This window comes from Myotis brandtii, unplaced genomic scaffold (genome assembly GCF_000412655.1).
Source record: "Myotis brandtii unplaced genomic scaffold, ASM41265v1 scaffold293, whole genome shotgun sequence".
NCBI lineage: Eukaryota > Metazoa > Chordata > Mammalia > Chiroptera > Vespertilionidae > Myotis > Myotis brandtii.
In genome coordinates, this window is record NW_005361201.1 from 1,302,708 (window position 1) to 1,324,375 (window position 21,668).

The 21,668-nt window shown below is 43.5% G+C and overlaps 1 protein-coding gene across 2 annotated transcripts in view; it reads left to right on the plus strand.

Moving 5' to 3' along the window:
- The window catches only part of NELL1 (neural EGFL like 1), a 731,583-nt gene that overhangs the window by 40,322 nt on the left and 669,593 nt on the right, over nucleotides 1-21,668 (plus strand). For both annotated transcript variants that reach the window (XM_005869404.2, XM_005869405.2), the window contains exon 3: nucleotides 17,179-17,329. In XM_005869404.2, the coding sequence (XP_005869466.1) occupies nucleotides 17,179-17,329 (151 nt within the window). The remainder of the gene's footprint in view (nucleotides 1-17,178; nucleotides 17,330-21,668) is intronic.

The following is a 21,668-nucleotide window of genomic DNA, read 5'->3' on the forward strand; positions in this document are numbered from 1 at the left end:
GCAGCAAAGAGTTTAGGAAAGAAGCTGTGGGTTCACATCATGAATTTGAAAAGTAAGCTGAAGCACTTAAAAAAAAAGATACATCAACCTCACTGAACAACACAACCAAAAAGACCAACTGTTGTTCTCTAGGCTTCCTCTGCTGACACAGGGCTAGACTGTTCCTCATGGATTAACTAATTTATCCTGAGACACTTATCAACCCACGATTTCTTATGCTCATGGTCAACCCTCTCTACTCCAAATTACTTATGGTTTTAGTGTAAGATATTTATTCACTCAGGACTTATTTTCATCACACTGGATTCTACCCATCTGTGGACACTGCTGGATTATGAGCTACTTGAGAAAGCTGGTGAGAGACAGCCTTCCCCCTGTAATCTCTGCATGTGCCCCATTCTCATGATGGAGGAAAGTGACAGTGACAGATCTTTTCAAAGCTGCTCATTGGTTGATGGCATGTATTTGTCATGTAGATTCTGTGATGGACATCTACTTTATCTTAGTTGCTATTGAATGGAGGAGAAAGTGAGTTTCAGAGGGATTATAGGACCTGTGGCTCAGATAATTAGTGTCAGGACCAATGGTAGAGGCCAGATCTTCTGACCCCAAATTCCACATCAACACAGGGCAATGTTACCCAAACTTTTTCAGAGCATGCCACACAAACACACACACACACACACACACACACACACACACACACACACACACAGGGCTATATGTATATGTTATACTGGGGGAAAAGGGCTATTTTTGCCAAAAGTGCTCTGGCTGGTCACTCGAAAGGTTCAGGGGATCCAAACCTCAGACCTATTATTACCAGGGCCCAGCAGCATCTTCTAAGTGCCTGGGTGAACCAGGAAGGAGCTGGGAGGGCAGGGAATAGAGGAGTGTGTGTGTGGAGGGCCTGCGTATAGAAGGTGTGTGGTATTAGCACAAGCTAGAGATGTGCTGGGGAGCAGCCACAATCCAGATGCAGAGAGGGTCAGCCCGGTAACAGGTGAGCAGTGTGCACTGGCAAGAGAATGCCAGCACTTGGTGGCATCATGCATTGTGCCCATCTCCTCAATGCCAGTGTTCACTGCATACTGCCTGTGGGAATGTGGACTCTGTGTTGCCAGGTCATCAATTTTTTTACTGGACTTTTATGTGAAATATCCCAACTTTTATACTGTATTCCATTGACTCCAAGGTACACACACCTATTCATGTTTTCATAATTATGTAATAAACTAGTGTCCTGGTGCACAAATTTGTACACATTGAAAGGAAATTAATTAGAAGAAATATTTTAATATCGCTATTTGCGTCTTGCTAATGAAAAGAAAATAGGATTCTACCGAGTCTCCTATCTACCTACTCCAGGACTTCTGTGAGGATCAAATGAGATGAGGCATGGGAAAATGCTTCACAAACATTTGGTTAAACTGTAAAATGTTTGCATCTGGCTATAAAGCAAATTGGGTACCTGGGCTGAAGGAACTCCAAGGAGGCTAGTTGCTAGGGAGAGGAAGCCAGGTGTTGTTACGTGACGTCATTACCCGGCACCCACAGCCACCATTTTGGGCTGGGCTGGGCTGAGGGTCACATTTTGTGCCACAGGGTCTTGGCAGCATTGGCTGTGATTTGGTGGGGTGTTGCTCTAGGGTGGTAGCAGGGCCTGTGTCCCACTTGGGGGAAGCCGAGTGTTGGCTCCTCAGCGCCAGGGCCATGGTGCCATTTATTTTTAAATGTCCAGTGGGTGTCATGGCAGCTCCTGCATTGAGTGTCTTCCCCCTGGTGGTCAGTGTGCATCATAGCTACCGGTTGGATGGACAGACACTTAGCCTTTTATATATATAGATGGTCTTATAGTCAATAGTGTCTCAAAGTTATAATTGATAGCTTTTGGTTTTCTTCCTTAGAGTGTGTAAAATATTGGTGTATCTTATTGTCCATGGTACCTTGGACCTGATGAACTTTGGTGTGTAGGTTGGGAGGGTGCACATAGCACTGGGGGCTAAACCAACGTGCTGATATCAATAGTGTCTCGAAGTTATAATTGATAGCATTTGGTTTTCTTTCCTTAGAGTGTGTAAAATATTGGTGTAACTTATTGTCCATGGTATCTTGGACCTGATGAACTTTGGTGTGTAGGTTGGGAGGGTGCACATAACACTGGGGGCTAAACCAACGTGCTGATGCTGCACTTGGCCCAAGACTGGTCAGTTTGCCACTGCTGACCTGGAACCAGGACACCACGCAGGACCCAGTTCTCAGCTGTGGCTGCTTGTCATATCATTTGGGATAAACAAATACATGCTAATGCTCGCTTCAACCCAGACGATTTTCCCCCAGGTCTCGGGGTGAGGCACCTTATAGGAGAAGGCCTCCACCTGCCTCAACATGTATGAACCACCTGCCTCAACATGTATGAACCATACTGGAAAGGAGACACACAGGGTGGTGGGTATTTGGCATAGTTTTCCACAGCACTTGGCTTTTAGCTACCTAATTCATGCCTAAGCCTTGTCACATCATTTGGGATAAACAAATACATGCTAATGCTGGCTTCAACCCAGATGATTTTCCCCCAGGTCTCGGGGTGAGGCACCTTATAGGAGAAGGCCTCCACCTGCCTCAACATGTATGAGCCACAGGTTTCACTGGAAAGGAGACACACAGGGTGATGGGTATTTGGCACAGTTTCCCGCAGCACTTGGCTTTTAGCTACCTAATTCATGCCTAAGCTGTCCATAGCATTCTTTTTTGATATTTCATTTCAATAAGATCTCACCATAATAGAAGCCTGTCCAGCCCACTGGTGTGGACTTCAGTGTGTGTGTGGACTCCTTCTTTGATTCTCTCTTTTTAAAAATGTGTGACTTTGGAATCCCTTCTCTCTCAATCTTTGAGTGACTGACTGGAGAAAAATTATTTCTTTTTTGGGGCCTTTATCTTGAAAGATGTTCTGGTAATAGAAGCCTGTCCAGCCCACTGGTGTGGACTTCTGTTTGTGTGGACTCCTGCTTTGATTCTCTCTTATTAAAAACGTGTGACTTTGGAATCCCTTGTCTCTCAATCTTCGAGTGACTGACTGGAGAAAAATCATTTCTTTTTTGGGGCCTTTATCTTGAAAGATGTTCTGAGAGCTCATTTACATATTGATCAATCAGCAAGTATTGCCTGAGAGTCTGCCCTGCTGCTGTGTGGCGGCCACTGTTGGGTCTTAATTGTACCAGAAGAAATTGACAGACATCCTCCTCTTGAGGGGCTCTTGGTCTAGGTGCAGGGAGGAGAGAACCAGCAATATATCTCATTCATTCAACAAAGATTTATTGTACAGCCATGTGACAGGCACTGTTTTGGGTCTTGGAGATGTAGCAGAGAAAAGGCAGTCTTCATGAATTCTGTGTTCTGGCAATCACAATAAACAAGTAGTTATATGAGACATAAATTAGTAGCTTTAGATAGCAATGTATACTATGAAGGAAATAAAATAGCCATACTATAGAGTGGAAAAAAGGAGAGGATTGACTTTAGGTAAGGTTATTAGGGAAGGCTTCCCCACAAAGGTGATGTTGGAGCTAGTGACTGAAGGAAGGAGTCAGCCATGCAAAGATAGACATAAATTAGTAGCTTTAATATAGTATACATAGCAATGTATACTATGAAGGAAATAAAATAGCCATACTATAGAGTGGAAAAAAGGAGAGGATTGACTTTAGGTAAGGTTATTGGGGAAGGCTTCCCCACAAAGGTGATGTTGGAGCTTGTGCCTGAAGGAAGGAGTCAACCATGCAAAGATTATATTATTAATGATCACTTACATTTTATTTACTTATTGATTTTTTAGAGAGAGATTTGTTGTTACACTTATTTATGCATTCAGTGGTTGAATCTTGTATGTGCCCTCACCGGGGTTTGAACCCACAACCTTGGTGCATTGGGATGATGCTCTAACCCAGTGGTCGGCAAACTGCGGCTCGAGAGCCACACGCGGCTCTTTGGCCCCTTGAGTGTGGCTCTTCCTAAGCCTTAGGAGTACCCTAATTAAGTTAATAACAATGTACCTACCTATATAGTTTAAGTTTAAAAAATTTGGCTCTCAAAAGAAATTTCAATCGTTGTACTGCTGATATTTGGCTCTGTTGACTAATGAGTTTGCCGACCACTGCTCTAACCAATTGAGCTACTGGACCAGGGCCATGCATTTTTAATGATGAACACTTTTCATGTACTGAGCACTGATTACGTTCTTTATATTCATTAACTCACTTAATCCTTATAGTAATCCCTACTAATCCTGCATGGGAGATGGGTATTATGAGCCCCATTTTATAGAACGAGGTGCAGGGAGGTTAGATCACTTGGCCAAGGTTTTAGGTCCAGTAGGTGACAAAGCTAAGAGTTGAATCAGGCTGTTCTGTTCCAGAGTCCACATTCTTGGAATAACTGGTACAAAGGCCCTTAGGATCAAAAAAGTTTAAGGGGCTCAAGGATGGTCAGTGTGGGTGGAGGTACCCAAGGGGGCCAGAGAGCTCAGCCAGGGCCAGAGTCAAAGCTTGGTCTTTATTTCAGCCCCAGCTGCCCTCCTGAGTCTAAGGGGTCTTTCAGGCCATGCTAAGGAGTTAGGGTTTTATTTAAATTGCATTAGGCTGTGTGGTTGGTTGAATAATGATCACCTACCCTTAAAGACATACATGTCCCCCCTGCTGGGTAGCTCAGTTGGCTAGAGTGTCATCCTGATAGGCCAAGGTTGTGGGTCCCCCTCTCAGGGTATACACAAGAATCAACCAATGAATAGATAAATAAGTAGAGCAACTAATCTCTCTCTCTCTCTCTCTCTCTCTCTCTCTCTCTTTCTTTCTCTATCTCTTTCTCTCTCCCCCTTCCTCTCTCTAAAATCAATAATAATAAAAAAAGATAACCATGTGCTAATCCCTAGAACTTGTAAATGTTACTTTACATCAGTGGTTCTCAACCTTCCTAATGCCATGATCCTTTAATACAGTTCCTCATGTTGTGGTGACCCCCAACCATAAAATTATTTTCGTTGCTACTTCATAACTGTAATTTTGCTATTGTTATGAATCATAAAGTAAATATCTGATATGCAGGATGTATTTTCATTGTTACAAATTGAACATAATTAAAGCATAGTGATTAATCACAAAAACACTATGTAATTATATATGTGTTTTCCGATGGTCTTAGGCGACCCCTGTGAAAGGGTCGTTTGACCCCCAAAGGGGTCGCAACCCACAGGTTGAGAACCGCTGCTTTACATGATAAAAGTGACTGTGGATGTAATTAAGTTAAGGATCTTCAGGTGGGGAGATGACGTGGATTATCCAGGTGGGCCCAATGTAATAGAAAGTGTCCTCATGAAATGGAAACAAAGGTCAGATAGAGAGGAGGTGAAAGCAGAGGGCGGTTGGTTATGAGATGTTGGCTGCTGACATTGAAGATGTAGGAAGGGATACAACCAAGGAAAGCTGGAAAAGGCAAGGAAATGACTCTCCTCTAGGACCTCTGGAGGGAGTGCAGCCCTGTGCAACCTTGGTTTTGGTCCAGTGAAACCCATTTTAGGCTTCTGACCTCCAGAACCTTAAGTTAATACATTTATGTATTAAGTCGTTTTAAGCCACTGAGTTTGCAGTAATAGTTGTAGCAGCATCAGGAAATTAATACAGGCAGTTATTTGAGGGTTTAATGTAAGGGATGAAGTGATTGATACATGACTTGATTTTGAAAAAGGTCTCCTTGATTCTCTGATTGATACATACATGGGATGGACAGAGAGTCTGAAAGCGGGGAGAAGAGGGAAGAGAAGAAGGGAGGAGAGGAGGAAAGACACGAGTGGAAGCAAGTTGACACACGGTGTTTGCTGCAATATTACAGTAGTCAAGAGGATTGAGGGTCACGGTGGTGATGGAGGTGGCACTCAGGATTGCTGATAAATGGGAGTGCTCAGAGGCACCCTGAGAATTAGGGAGCAGGCAGAGGAGGACATGAAGGAGGTTTAAGATGGTCCCAGAGCTACGAGGAAAACCGGAAGAAAGTGCCAAAAAGACAGAGTGCTTCTAAAAGGAGAGAGAAGAACTCTGTTTGTGAGGTTGCAGAGGTCCGTTAGGCTGAGGATGGAGAGTTGGCCACTGGACCTGGCACAATGCAGGCTGTAAGATGGTTCTACATGAGTGGTACTAAATACTGCCTGGGTGTCTCTCTCCAGACCGAGTCTGTCTCATTCACCACGGTACGGAGCCTGCCACAGAGAATGTGCTCTACAAATGTGTTGGCATGGATGAATGACTGAATTTTGAAGTGGGGAGGGAAAACCACCCTTAGTTGGGGCTCCAGAAGCTTTGTAGAGTTAGAGGTGTTGGGTTGGGCCTTGAGAGACAGGTAGGGTTTGGATAGGCGCGGAGGAGGCGGCTGGAGCTTCAGGTGGGAGGAGTTGAGATGAGATTACATGCCCATTCAGAATACCAGGAGCTCCTCATCTGGGCCCAGCACTCAGCGAGCTCACCCTGGGGCCTGAGAGGGCTTTGCTGGAAAATGAACTAACAACCATTCTTGGAGGGGGTAGTTCAGGGAGCCCAACAGAGTATCTGCTAGTTAAGTCAGATCATACCCACATAGACTCCCTGAGAACCTACCAGACACCCTTTGAGATGAATTATCATGAAGACACTGTTTGATACACTATTTATTTTACTGAACACTGACTCAGTGTTGTTACCCTAGTCTAGGGCCTAGGACATGCAAGAGCCAAGTTACTTGCAGGAATGATCAAAGACCAATTTCTCCCCAAATTGACAATTTCATTACTTTAAAAAAGCTTCAGTAAATGGGGATTGTCATTTTTGCCCTTGGTTGTAGATCTTGTTTGGGAGGGCTGTAGGGAGAAATTGGTGGAGAGGGAGCCAGTAGCCAGGAAGCCATTGGCAGTTGAGTTCAGGAGCAAGCAGCACTTCCAATGAGTCTTTTTAAGGGTGACATTAATGCTTAAGTTGATTGGAATAAAATCTCTAATGAAGAGGTCAGTTTTCAAGTCTGCAAGAAATCACACCCATAGCTCCCTCCCTTTCCGCTCAAAGCCCGGAGTCTCAGATGTCCAGAGAGCTTTACTGCCCCTCCCCTGCTCAGGGTTGAAAGGCCAGTAATTGCAGTTTCCCCAGCAGCTGAGAGCACAGACACCCTGTGGCCAGCACAGATAGATAGATAGCTAGGAAGACCTCCCCGGCAGTGACTCTGGAACTAATTAGCTAACAAGGCGTGTAATTAGATCAATGCACGTGAGGTAAGAGCTGATGATGTGCTTTTTAGGACAGTGGATATAAAGGAGCTGCAAAGAAAGCGTTGCATTGAGGAGTTCCACATTATTAATCCTGTTGGAAATATTCAGAATACTAGCATTGATAGAGAAAAGAACCTCCTCCAGCAGCCGTGGCCAGCGTGGGTCCTAACTTGTGGTCAGTATCAGGCTGGGGATGGAGTGGTGGTGAGCAGTGATGGTACCTTGTTCACCACTTGGTTACTGTTGGTTTACCTGGGACTGAGGCTGCTTTGTGATGACCCTCTGTTTTGGAAAGTTGTGGAAAATATTTCCCCCCTTCCCATAGCATAGGGAGAGATTCCCGCATTACTTTCTTGGCATATATAGTGACCAGGCCTGCCCTAACCTAATAGGCCTTTTATTTCTGCAAGCATCCCCTCTAGCTGCCCTCTTGTCCTCCTTCAGCTCATTTGGAGAGAAAAGAATTGCCCATTTGAAGCATGCCAAGCCCCCTCCTTCTCCCTGGGTACAGATTTTTCAATGCAGAGCCCCCAAACCCTCAATCGCAAGCATCCTCACCTCTGACCCCTGGGACCCCAATAAAGCAGATTTTACCTCCTACCCTGCCCTCATTCCCTACTTCTCATTCATTTCTTCACCTCTGTCTGAGATGTAATGCTGCCATCTTGGTCCCCAAGTGCCAAATTTGTGCAGTTTCTAGGGTAAGATATCGCTGAGGCCACCAAAGTAGTTTCTCATCGAGGCTCAGACAGTTTGCTAATTAATATGATTTTGGTCATTGCAGCCTGTGTTGAAGTTGAACCAATTTCCCAGGGGTGGAAAGTCAGACATTAATCCACTAAACCAACTAAATTACTTGCATGTGAGAGAGAAGACAATTTCATCAGGAGTATTTTCCTGTGGTTTGACACCTTAGCTTTGCAGGTTGTGGATTTTTAAGAGCATTTTTTCTACTCTGATGACAGGGGAGCCCGGATTCCCGATAGAAAAGTTATGTAATTAAGATGCCTTAAGTTAAACACATGCTTAAGCTGTTTGCATGTCCCCATGAGGGATGCCAGCTCTGTTTTGAAGCTGGGAAAAGAAGTAGCCAGCGCTGTTTCCCCAGAAGAGTCACCTTCTGCTTCTCCATCTTTGCCCACAAACCCGGGGAGCTTACCTTTGAAACATTAGCTGTTCACCCCAGTAATTGCTCCATCCTCTAATTTAATGAAAACCTATTAAACTGAAACAATAATTAAAATGAGACATCATCTCTGTAGGAGGCTTACATATTAAAATTACTGTGTATTTCAATGCGGGCAGATTTTTATTCTTGAAACACAGCATTTGAAGCAACATGTGAAAATGATTTATAATGAATAATCATGAATTAGCTTGGCGGTTAACATGATACCCTACTGTTTACTATTGAATTTGAGTAGATGTGGCAAGGTCAAGGCCAATACCACATTTAAAATATCTCTTTCATGCCTGAGAATTAGGACTGTGCCCCAAAGGGAAGTAATTATAATTAGGTCAGCCCACCGCTCTGATTTAAAAAAAAAAATATATCTTATTGATTTTTTACAGAGAGGAAGGGAGAGGAACAGAGAGTTAGAAACATAGATCAGCTGCCTCCTGCACACCCTCTACTGGGGATGTGCCTGCAACCAAGGTACATGCCCTTGACCAGAATCGAACCTGGGACCCTTGAGTCCGCAGGCCGATGCTCTATCCACTGAGCCAAACCAGTTAGGGCCCACCGCTCCGATTTTTAAGCAGGCTAGAGAACAAACTTTAACATATGGAAGAGTTTTGGGTCCTGGAGGAGGGATGCCGCTGAGGTAAGGGAGACCTGGCTTTGGAGTGGAAATGGAGTGGACAAGCTGAAGGATTATTTCTTGCCTGGGGATTAGAGAAGCCACGCAGAAATATATAAAAAGAGCTGCAAAATTGGGGTCAGAAGCTCTGTCTCTGCTACTTATTGGAGGTGGGACCTTGGGCAAGTCACTCCTCTTCTATAAGCCAGCGATTCCTTATCTTTCAAGTGGGGCTATCAGTGCCTATCCAATGGGCTTCTATGAACATGAAATGCCATCATGTGTGAGAACACATTGGCAAATGTTAAAGCTCACACTTTAGGGTGTCGATTTCTGAGCCTTCTTTGCAGAGCTTCTCAGAAATGTCCTAAAGCGAGGTTGATGGAGGGGAGATACTTATTGAGCACAAGCTGTGTGCTAGTCATGGTCCAAATATGCTTTCATTCCTCCTTACTGAACCCTCCAGGATGGGCAGGTTTACTACCGTGTTACAGGTGAGGCAACTCATGCATGAAGGAAGGAAGCTGAGTTATCCAAGATCTCCCAGTTTCCCTAGGGGAGCTGGCGTTCAAACACTGGGTGAGCTGAGCTAGATGGACGGGGCTGAGAGACAGAGGTTCATCTACTCTCTTAGCATCTTTCAAATACACAGCACAGTACTGTTCACACTAGGCACCGTGTTATACATTACACCCCCATGACTTGGAAATTTGTACCATTTGCAATGCAGTCTTATTATGCAATCTTTTCACCAGTCTTTCCTTTTCTGTTCTCCTGCCCTGTAATTCAGATAGAGCTGGCATCCCTGCTTTACCTCTCTCTGTATTCAGAGGCGTCCAGCTGGGATGGGGGTGGAGGGATGAGGGTTAGGGGGCGACTTGATCACTGATGTGGGGAGGCCGCCTAAAGAGGAGTGGTTACAGTTTGCTAATTTCTTAGTGACAGGGGGAAGTGTGGCTTTTCCTAACTGGCATTTTAAATGTTTATGATCAGAGCTCAGCTGCCTCACCAGGCCTGCCTAATTAGTAAAATTATGGGGGTGCTGCAATCTCTTTTGATTGAATAACATAGTAATTACAAAAATTGATTACTATCATGTGTCACAGGGTTCCTTAGGTTTAGTCCCTGGTGGAGGAGTTGGGGACGCTCAGCTGGTTTGTTTATTCCTTAGGCAGCTCATTACTTTAATGTACTTTTTGTCAACAAGTTGGGGTTATAGTTGAGTGTCCTTGGTAAACCTCTTTTGCTGTGTTGTGGTCCAGACTTTGGAGTCAAGCCATATTAATTATTAATGTAATAGACATCTAGTAAAGCTCTACCATGTGCCCGGCAGTGTGCAGTGTATGGGGTGGCACATACTGGGAAACCATTCCTGGTGGAATATCCAGTCTAGTGGGCATGGTAGCCATTAATAACCTGATTATATGCATGAAACCTTGATGATGATGAAAATACAGTGAAACAATTCAGGGAACCCGAGCTGGCCTGGGGCAGTCAGAGAAAGCCCGAAGGAGGGACAATTAAGCTTGCACCCGAAGAAGAGGAAAATAAGAGAGAGGTCACTGCAGATAGGAATGCACCAAGGTAGGGAGGAGCACGACCCTGGAAAGAAGGAAAAGGCTTGTGTGGCTGGAGTGCGGAGTGCGAGGGGGTTGGGGAAGCAGAAAGAGAAGATGATAAAAAAGTAAGCAGGGCTGCCAGGTGAATGCTATGGAGTGTCATGCGAGAGTCAGTTTTATCTTCATTTACTTACCTTGAGCCTGGATAAGCCATAAAACTTCTCTGCGCCTCAGTTTCTTCACCTGTAAAATGGGGAGATGTTGATATTTAGCTCACAGAAGTGTTATACAATAGACTGTTATAATATAGACTGTCCATAAATATTTCCTGAGTGGATATAATGTGTCAGGTCCTGGGTACACGATGGTGACTTGTCCCTTTTCCACACCCTAGCACCGAGATCACACACGTGGGTGACTAGCAGATGTAGCACAGGGAAGTGGTGTGTGGAACCAGCCTGCCACATTGGGATCTCAGCACCATGGCTTCCTAGCCCAGTGTCTTTCAGAAAATTACTTCAGTTCTGTAAGCCTTAGTCTTTCTTGTCCGTAAAACAGGAAGAGGAATAAAGTATTGTAAGGGAAATGATATGTGCAAAACAGTTAGCTTGCACTTGGCAGCATAATAAGCCATACACGTTTGCTGTTTATCATTCTGGCTTCTGGAGCTAATGGCGGTTTAATGGGATGCTATTGTGAACTTGTTAGTGGAGATAGAAATTCCTACCTGTTAAGTGGGAGTCTCCTGGCATCCCCACCAGTTTCTAATTGTGATTTCTGCTTCTTTGCAAGCGGCTTAGATCAATAACACCTGACGTCCTCAAAGAAAGGCTGCAGGACCTAACAGTGGGACACATGTCCCCTTCCCTCCTGACAACAGGACTCGCCCGTGGATGCTTGGCAGGTTCTGAAGTGGCAAATTTCCTCTGTACTCAGAAATGAATAGCCAACAACCATTTCAAATGAACAAGTGTTGCTTTACCTTTTGGGGCCAGTCTTCCCACCAGCTTACATGGGCCTCAGGCCAGGAGCCTGTGCCATGTCCTATATCAGGATTCTGCCTTGGGTTGAGGTTCTCGGTATAAACATGCTATAATCGCTAAGATGTTGCCTGGATTCCCCATCAGTCAGAGCAGAGGTGGGTTGCCCTGGTGTGTTTGTTTTGTCATGTTTCTGGTTGCTGCTGTGTTTGCTTGTTCAATTCATCAATTGTTGGAGAGTTCCCTTTAAGATTAAGTTGAGTAGCCCAGCAGGTGTGGCTCAATGGTTGAACCTTGACCTATGAATCAGGAGGTCCTGGTTCAGTTCCCTGTCGGGGCATATGCCCGGGTTATGGGCTCGGTCCCCAGTAGGGAGCGTGCAGGAGGCAGCTGATCAATGATTCTCTCTCATCATTGATGTTTCTATCTCTCTCCCCCTCTCCCTTCCTCTCAGAAATCATTAAAAATATATTTTAAAAAAAGAATAGGTTGAATAGATGCTTTCCTGCTGGACTTTGAGTGAGCGATATGCTTGCAGAGAAAGAAAAATGCAACAAGGATAATGGGAAGCACGTGGGTGTTCACATCCGCAGAGCGATCCCTCAGCGAAGGCCCTCTTCTCCCCCTCTCTCCTGCTTGGTAAATGCTCATTCATCTTTTTTGACTCAGGCTCAAAGACCCATCCTCCACAGATGTCATTCCCAGTCTCCACAGGCTCCCTCCTTCCTTTGTGCATTGCCCCACTCTACCTGTTGTCACCAGGTAACGTCTTGCTCAGGAAGCCATCCTCAAAGGCAGAAATTGCAGTTTTACTTTCACTTCCCTGGTGCCAAGCACAGTGCCTGGCACAAAGGAAACACAAGTATATTCTTGTCCACAATGAAAATAATACCCATTGCACCCTAGGAATCAGGGAAAAGATAAATGAAGTTGCCTGTATCTTAGAGAAGAGTGCGAGTACCATCGTTTAATTTCTTCTCTACTGCCTAATCTCCTTCCTTCTTCACTCAACACTGTTTTACTGATGCATAATCACTACATTAGCATTTTTAGTGTTTCTTTAAAAATGACTAGGTAGAGCTGCCTCATCCCAGGAAAGAAAAAGTACTTAACCCTTGCTGCTGAGTTAGCACTTCTTAACTAGATCATGCAACACCTCGGGAATCTGGAACTACGTTCCCTTCCCCCTCTTTTCAAAATGTAAAGTGTTCACCCAAAGCGGCGGTTGTGTGGGAAATTACTGCGATGCAGTGAGAGACTTCAAGTGCACTCCCAGAGGTCACAAAACAGAAAGCTTCACAGACAGACCAAATACTAATGCTTGAATCATTTCGCTTATTAAATCAATTAAACATATCCAGGAAGAAGTAAGGGAAAGAGGTGGAGTAGGCTGATACACTTAGAAAAGGGTACACGTGGGGTGGGGGGAGGATAGGAGACCCCACTGGATTCCTGGCTTGTCCACTGGTCATATCTTCAAATTTCCTCTCTGCCCTATCAGCTTTGTTGCTGATGCTGTGGTTACATGGATTGGAGCTGAGGTTATAAAAAAAGGGGTACAGTACAGATAGAAATGTATTGCCTAAATTAAAAAAAAAATCTCTTCTCACCCACCTAAGACCATGATACATCCCAGAAAAGCATTTTGGATCACTAGTTCCTAAGCTGCAACTGACTGGGTCAGCTTACAGTATCTGTTTTGGGGGGGATAAAAGGAAAAAATGGGTTCAGTGGATGGGAGGTGCCTGGAGCCAACATGCTTTATCTATTGGAGAGAAGCAGGGACAAGCACATCTGTCTACAGCTGTAGTTCACCTGTTAATTTGGTGATCAGCAGTGGGTTTTATTTAGCATTTCTCAGAGTATACGTGGGGCCACAGTGGGAATGGAATGAGTGTCAAAGATGGGTGTCAGATTTAGGGATGACATAGCTATCACTCTGAAGGTGTCATGATTTGTACATAATGACTTGGTCCTCCCACCCTTTCTATTTATAAGTCATACTCTTACTCAATCCTTTTTTAATGTGTGTTCAACACACTTATGTTTCATTTATTCCATCTATGTTTAACACGTTTCACAGGTTGCTAACTTGCTATCTATATTTAACATGTCCTATGAGCTTTATCCATCCCACTTGTTTTTCTTTAGCAGAATTGAATATTCTGAAATACAGCAAACATACATTATAGTGGTTGAATATGGAAGTATGATATTCACTGTAGGTTCTCAATTGGTTTTCATCGGTTGCTCTTTTAACTCCAGGATAAAAGCAGGCTACTGCAAAGTAGGTGACATCTCACTATATTCAGTAATTGACAGCTTTACATTTATGGTGATCTGGAAAATCAGTAGAGGAGAAAAATGATAAAAAATCTGGGTGTTTAAATAGCCTCAATACCCTATTTTGCTATGATGGGTTAAACAAAATGGTGAGACTAGGAAAGAACCCGGAGATTGTGCAGTTCAGTCCTCGGTTTTCAGATGTGGAGGGTGAGGCTCAGAGGGGTAAAGCATCTTATGCTAGGGGCACAGTGAGGTGTCTGCTAAACTCAGAGCAGTCATTAGTCCCTTGAAACCTGGTCCAGTTTGCTCACCTTTGTACTGTAAGAAGTGGGAATATTTCCGTGTTTTTTTTAGTGGCTGAATTATGGTAAACATTTACTCAAAAGAGCTTTTCTGAGAATGAAAATGTACATAAAGTCTCAATGTATCAAAATAGATTTTTTTACATTTCACTCTGGTGAGCGCTAATGGGGTCTTTACTTCAACGTGCCAGTCGCTCTCACAGAGAAGTGGGAAAAGCTGGCTGAAGAAATGTTCCCATGGGTGAGCAGGTGTGGTGGGATGTATTAGACCTGTAGGTGGGGTGTCCTACAAAGAGGAGGGGCTGAATTGATGCTGACCCTCCTTTTCTTTAATTCCATGGCTGCTGGCACTTGAGAAGTACCCATTGATTCCCTAGTTTTCCAAACGACATTCCTATATTCTAATATGTGTGCTTCCTTGAAGTAACACTGTAAATGACAAAAATAAGTGGAAAATACATTAATTCAATATGTTTTTATTGGCTGCCTGTTTTCTGCCAGGCACTAAGAACTATAGATAGAACAGTGAATAAATAAATATGTCCACCCTCATGGAGCTTATAGTCTCGTGGCAAAAGAAGGGAAGCTCTGACTGGTTTGGCTCAGTGGATAGAGCGTTGGTCTGCGGACTGAAGGGTCCCGGGTTCGATTCCGGTCAAGGGCATGTACCTTGGTTGCGGGCACATTCCCAGTGGGGGGTGTGCAGGAGGAAGCTGATCGATGTTTCTCTCTCATCGATGTTTCTGACTCTCTATTCCTCTCTCTTCCTCTCTGTAAAAATTCAATAAAATATATATTAAAAAAAAAGAAGGGAAATTAGGTAAGGAATATGAAATAAGATTATGATATAAGGGAATAATAAATGGATCACAATATATATGTTATGAAAGGTGAGATGGAGAGAATAACCAGAGTGGTGTGTTAGACATTCGCGGAGAGCCTGTTTTGGAGGAACGGCCCGGGAGGTTGCATTTGCAGCCAGAGCTGAAGGCGGAGGGGCCAGGCATGTGAACATGAACAGTGGGAGAAGAGCACTGTGGGTAGAGAGAGAGGACAAAGATGCTGAGGCAGGAGTGGGCTTGGGGAGCTCCTCTTGCAACCGAGAAGAGTGTGATGCTGTGGGGAGAGGTGGGTAAGAGTCAATTTCTATGTTACCTTGCAGGCCATGCTAAAGAGCCTGGATTTTACCCTGGGAGCAGTGGGAAGCTGTTAGAAGGTTTCAAGCAGGAAACGGAAATGATTCTGACTTATGCTTTTAAAGAGCTCTTTGGCTGCTGTGTGGAGAGTGGAGAAGAGAAGGTATTCTGGAAGCACACCTTCTCCTTATCTCAGCCCTTGACCAAAGCTGACAGCAGGTCACCTACCAGTACAGTAGTGAAGGCCTTCTTTTGGGCAGAAAAGCAGATGTCCAACTAGGGTTATGCTGGTAGAGTGATCTCCCTGGGTTGGGAGAACCAACCTTCATGCCATTCCTAGCCTGACTTTTGCAGATGGTAGACCATGGTGTTCTTTTCTGTGCTGCAAATTTAAACCAGCTGCTCATGGGATTATGGAAGGTTAGGTTCAGGAGGCCTTGACAAATGACCTAGTCCAGTGGTCGGCAAACTGTGGCTCGCAAGCCACATGCGGCTCTTTGGCCCCTTGAGTGTGGCTCTTCCACAAAATACCACGTGCGGGCGTGCACGTACAGTGCGATTGAAACTTCGTGGCCCATGCGCAGAAGTCGGTATTTTGTGGAAGAGCCACACGCAAGGGGCCAAAGAGCCGCATGTGGCTCGCGAGCCACAGTTTGCCAACCACGAGTCCATACCCTCATTTTGCAGATGAAGGGACTGAGGCCAAACTAAGGTCAAGAATTCAAGGATTTCTTTTTGTCAGAAGCCACTCTTTAGCTGAGGTGCTTTCAGGTCTGCACACAGGTCTGGGGTGTTGGTGGGCAGCGCAGCGGTGTAGCCTTTGTGTTCTGTGTTTTCAAAGGCTCCTCCTGCAGCCCCCGAGTAATAATCGGGTAGTTACACAGTCAGAGGACGCGGTCTGGGAACCACGAGTCCCACTAAACCCCTTTGCTGTTCATTTGTCATTCTTTGAAGAGTTTTCTCCAGCTCAGCTCCCTTGGTGCCACTTTCTGATGCCAGGCAGCGTAGTGTAAAATGAGGAGATAATACCCGGTTTATCATGACAAGGGGGAGTCCGCGTACGAAATGATGAATGTCTCTCATACGCGGATGTTGCAGCGAGAGAGATTCCTGTCCGGGCTCTCGCACCTCTAGGCCTGGACTTGAATAAATATTTCATGAGGAAAGTCACCCACTGCATATGTGCAGAGAAATTCCAGGCACGTGTATGGATCACGAGCATGCCTTGTATTTATTCTCTAGGCAAAGCGGAGTTGTCTGGTATTATTAGCGCTAGTAAATCTTGGTGGGGTACAAAGCAAGGACGGGTTTCCCTAGGTGCATTGTGGAGAGAAGGTCACAGAGCCCATGGGAAAAGTGGACTTGGAGTCTGCGGAGTGGCGTTTGGATCCTGCTAGACTCGGGATTCTCTGAAGTTAGGGCCCCATTTATTTGCCTGCCTCTCACTTTATTTACAGCAACTTAATCTGTTTGCAGCAGGCCAACTTGCTCAGTGTCCTGTCAAAATTCCCATCAGAACACCCCTGGCCAATTGTGAACGTGTCAAAGTGACAAGTGGGCACGGTGGCCGGGATGGCATTTCTGGGTTTTGCATCGAATGAGCGAGCTGTATGGAGTGGTGGCTGGCGTCTGAAAATGAAAAGTATTGACAAGAGGGGGAAATGAAAAATGCAACCTGGATCCTTTGGACACGGCATTTTTAACTGTGCATCTTCTCTCCTCTTCCTTCTCATGTTCTCTCTCCTCTTTTTTCTTCTGCATTTTTTCTTTCCTTCTTCCCCCCACCCCCACACTCCTGTTTCTCCTGCTCTTCTTTCTTTACTCCTAGACACACACAGAGAGATCCATGCAGCCCCTCACGTGAGTGAGAAATTAATTCAGCTGTTCCGAAACAAGAGTGACTTCACCTTTGTGGCCACTGTACAGCAAAAGCCGTCAACGTCAGGAGTGATCCTGTCCATTCGGGAACTGGAGCACAGGTAAGAAAGCTCAATCTTAGAAACCTGGGTAGGAGGAATGCACTTGCACAGAACGCCCGGGGATTTAGAGGTGGTAGCTCCGAGAGAACATGCAGCTGGCTGAGGCCTTGCTTCTGTTGAACACATCAGTACATTTACTTTGCATTAAGAATTTACTGTGGGCCAAGCGGCTTTCTTGTTTGCTCTCCAAGGACCGCTCACGGATATCTTTCTGAGCGACCTCTAGCTTCTGGTGGACCTTGCTCACATGAAACCACATTCTATCCATCATATTTAGATCATCACGCAAGCTAATGAGTAATATTTAACAGTAACGTTTAATAAGTGTGTATTGTGCAGAACTGTGCTTGACACTGGGAATATTAAGGTGAATAATAGGGAATTTTTATTCTAAGGATCACCTAAGTTAATGGGGAAGAGGGACAAATAAATATCACAGAGTATTATAGATGCAATGCTAATACGCTGTGTTTAGGAAATAAAGGCAATAGTGGTTAATCTCAGAATGGGTTGTGGTAAACTACAAAAGGCTTCAGGAAGGGTGATGGTTGTGTAAGGACAAAAGTGAGTAGATATTTGACAGGCTGAATGGGAAGGAGTAAGGGATCAGAAGAACAGCATCCCAGAAAGAGGTTGCCATGATTTTGAGACGGAACAGGTAGGTTGGTAAAAATAGTAACTAACGTTATTTTGAGCACTGATCAATGCCAACCATTGTTCTAAACATTTACACTAGAATATTAAACACTTAAAATATTTTAACTCATTAATATGTGAGATACTGTAGGGTTTTTTTTGGGGGGGGAGGATGTGAGTGAGTTCAAGGATTTTTGAAATTTTTAATGCTTGGACTGGTTTAAATATATAGGTAATACCTCGTTTATAAATGTTTCTGATAGAATTAGCATGACTATATTATAGGCTGATAATTTGATTTTGGGGAGGCTGGGAAATCTATTATTGGAAATGTTCATTTTCTATTTCTTTCATGTTATTCTATTTAATTTTAAACTTTTCTTTGGATAAACTTAAATTTTGTTAATCATATTTTATTAGGTTTGCATTTTTTGGAGCAAAGAGTTGGACATTATATTTTATGTAATAACATTTTATACTTGTGGTGATATCTTTTTAAATCTGTAATCTAAAATATATGTATTTCCTTCTTTTCTTGGCTGGGCTCATCATGGGATTGTGTAATCTATTGGTGTTTTTTAAATGAAACAGTTCTCAGTTTTGTTGATCAAGGCTACTGCTTTTCATTTTAAGTTCATTGATTTCTGCTTATTTCCTTTTCAATCATCTTAGTGATTTTACTAGCTTCTTGAATGTTCGTTTATTTTCATTATTTTCTGTTTACTGAGTGCTTTTTCTTGTGAGTATTACTTTGAATTCAGCACATTAATATCACTATATAATGTTTTCATTTTCTGTACCTTTCTATAGTTTTAAATTTCAATTTGACATCCTCTTTGATCCAAGTTAGGGGAATGTTTAAAAATTTCAAAGTGATTAAAATAAATATTTATTGTATGACCTGGTTTTATTTACAGACATCAAAATGTGCTTTAAGACTCCTAGACTTTTTATTTTGCTGACAATTTTTTTCTGAAATTGGGTTTTTGCTGAAATGGTGGCTGTGTACCATGCTCAATATTTTAATTTTGGGGGCACATTTTCAAAGAATGGGTAGCTATTGAGTATATAGATACATACAGATACAACTTTGTATGCAGTACTGTTCAGTTATCTGGCTCCTATGCGTTTTTAGTTTTACTTGAATGATGACATTCTGAGAGAGGTTGATTAATAACTTTCACTGTGATGAGAATTTTGTCATTCCCCTTGGGTAGGTTTGAGAGCCAGCAGGACTAGATATGCCATGCATTACTTGTACCCCATTTCATTAACCAGTCCTGGGAAATTGGGTCTAGCGGTGGATGAAGGCTGAGAGAACATGGATATTGGAATAACTAGGCAGTTTCTGTCTTGATTGTTTGGGATGTTTCCTCTCTGTTTAGGGCTGCCCAGAAATTCATGGCTAGTGTCATGGTGTATGTTGTCCCAGGCACAGAGGTTGCCCTGGATGTACTACATGTAGAGGTTGCACAGGACAGAGAAAAGGGCAGAGGTGTTGGTATCTGGAGGCTGAAATAAATAATACCTGGAGATTTTTGTAAGTATTAGAAATATTTGTAAAACACCTGGCACAGAATGGGAACCTAATGAAAAAGCCTTTTAAGTTTAAATTGATATTAAAAAAGCCTTGGTGGCAGTGGCCGTGATGGTGGTTCTGGCCATGTTGGTGGCAGTGTTGGTGGTGATGTTGGAATTTGATGCTGAAGGAAAACAGGATACTGAGAAGTGGCCAGATAAGCAGCCGTCACTCCTCTCTAGTTCCATGGTTAGAGGGAAATGAATATCTCCCAGGTTTTATGGTTGTATTCAGTTTCCAGTCCAAGTTCCCCTCTGCTGATAAACTTGCGGAATGGCACTCCGGGAGCTGAATGCTCGCCTTGGCCTTCATGTGCACCACAGGAAGTCATCATCCAACTGCCTTTCCCACAGCTGCCATCCAGAAAAATGACATTGACTGTTTTGGAAATCACTGTTTCCAATTTCTGCCAGGCTTCTGGCTATTCTCAGACGAGGCCATTATTGAATTAATTATGCGTATGTTACTTCGTTTCATGTTGTCCCGAAGCTCCCTTAGGCTCTCCTCCTGTTTTTTAATTTTTTTCTCCAGTTGCTGTTCAGTGATGTTGGAATTTGATGCTGAAGGAAAACAGGATACTGAGAAGTGGCCAGATAAGCAGCCGTCACTCCTCTCTAGTTCCTTGGTTAGAGGGAAATGAATATCTCCCAGGTTTTATGGTTGTATTCAGTTTCCAGTCCAAGTTCCCCTCTGCTGATAAACTTGCGGAATGGCACTCTGGGAGCTGAATGCTCGCCTTGGCCTTCATGTGCACCACAGGAAGTCATCATCCAACTGCCTTTCCCACAGCTGCCATCCAGAAAAATGACATTGACTGTTTTGGAAATCACTGTTTCCAATTTCTGCCAGGCTTCTGGCTATTCTCAGACGAGGCCATTATTGAATTAATGGCAGGAGAGTTCATTCAGTGGCTGAGTTCCCTTCCAGGCAAAGGCAGGCATCTCTCTCACCTGACGGAGATGCAGCAGCCAGAGGTGGGTGGTTTGAGAGGCTGTGATTCCTTAAACCACAGTGAACTTTTTGGCACAGCTCTACCTGCAAAATTCCTAGTAACTGAGCCAATCGGGTTCCCATGGATATCTTAAGTGAATAGATAAAATGAAATGGAAAACTTAAGTATAAAGATGATTGAAAAATGTACCTAGGAATAGCAATTGAAATAGACTTTTTTAAATAATGGAATGGTCACTCTTAATCTATATTTCTAATTTGATGGATTTTTTTTTACAGTACCAATAGAGCACATTGGAAGAGCAACAAAGATGAACCTGTCTTGCTGAACTATCTTAATGACATTGCAGATTTAATGTCTATATTTTGTAACTCAAGTGTGTTAATATAGGGCTTTGTTAAAATGCAAAGCTTAATTAACATAGATTAAATATAATGGAATGTCCTGCTAGTATACGCAAACTCTAAAAGATATGATGGTAAATTTTCTGTTTTTTAATTTTATTCCTAAATGATAGATAAAATGAAATCTAAGCATAATTAATAGGAAGCTGAAATCTAGGGGTCTAAGAAAAAACCTTCTGTTTCACAGATCTGTGAGAAGATGAAGAGGACATTTTGGGCTTCCTAAGAGGGCATCTCTTTTACTTAAACAAAATTTTGTATTTCAAAAGATATTCTTCAGTTTTCTGAGTTCTTGTGGTAGGAAGAACTTCCCTCTTAGATGCCAGATAGACCTGGGTTCAGTTTGTGGCTTTATCAGTCACCAGAGTGTAAGCTTTTGCAACTGCTCTTAATTTACCTCACCTCAGTGTAACCTTCAGGTGACATGAAGGTATTGGTTTACAGGATCTTGGAGTAATTGAGAGGAGTCAACAAGAGCAAGGATGTGAACGGGTCCTCACACCCTATGTATTAGGCACTCAACACATGGGAGGAGTCAACAAGAGCAAGGATGGGTCCTCACACCCTATGTATTAGGCACTCAACACATGCCATGTCCCTTCTCCTCGTGGCTTCTTTCAGTATTTCTTAATTTCTCCCCCAATTCTTCAGTAGGGAAAAGTGGTTCTTCTCACCACTTGGCATGGAGATTAGGTTTTTCATATCACGAGTTTGTTATAGTTAATAAGCAAAAAGGGCTGTCTGTAATGGAATGCATTCAGTAAACAG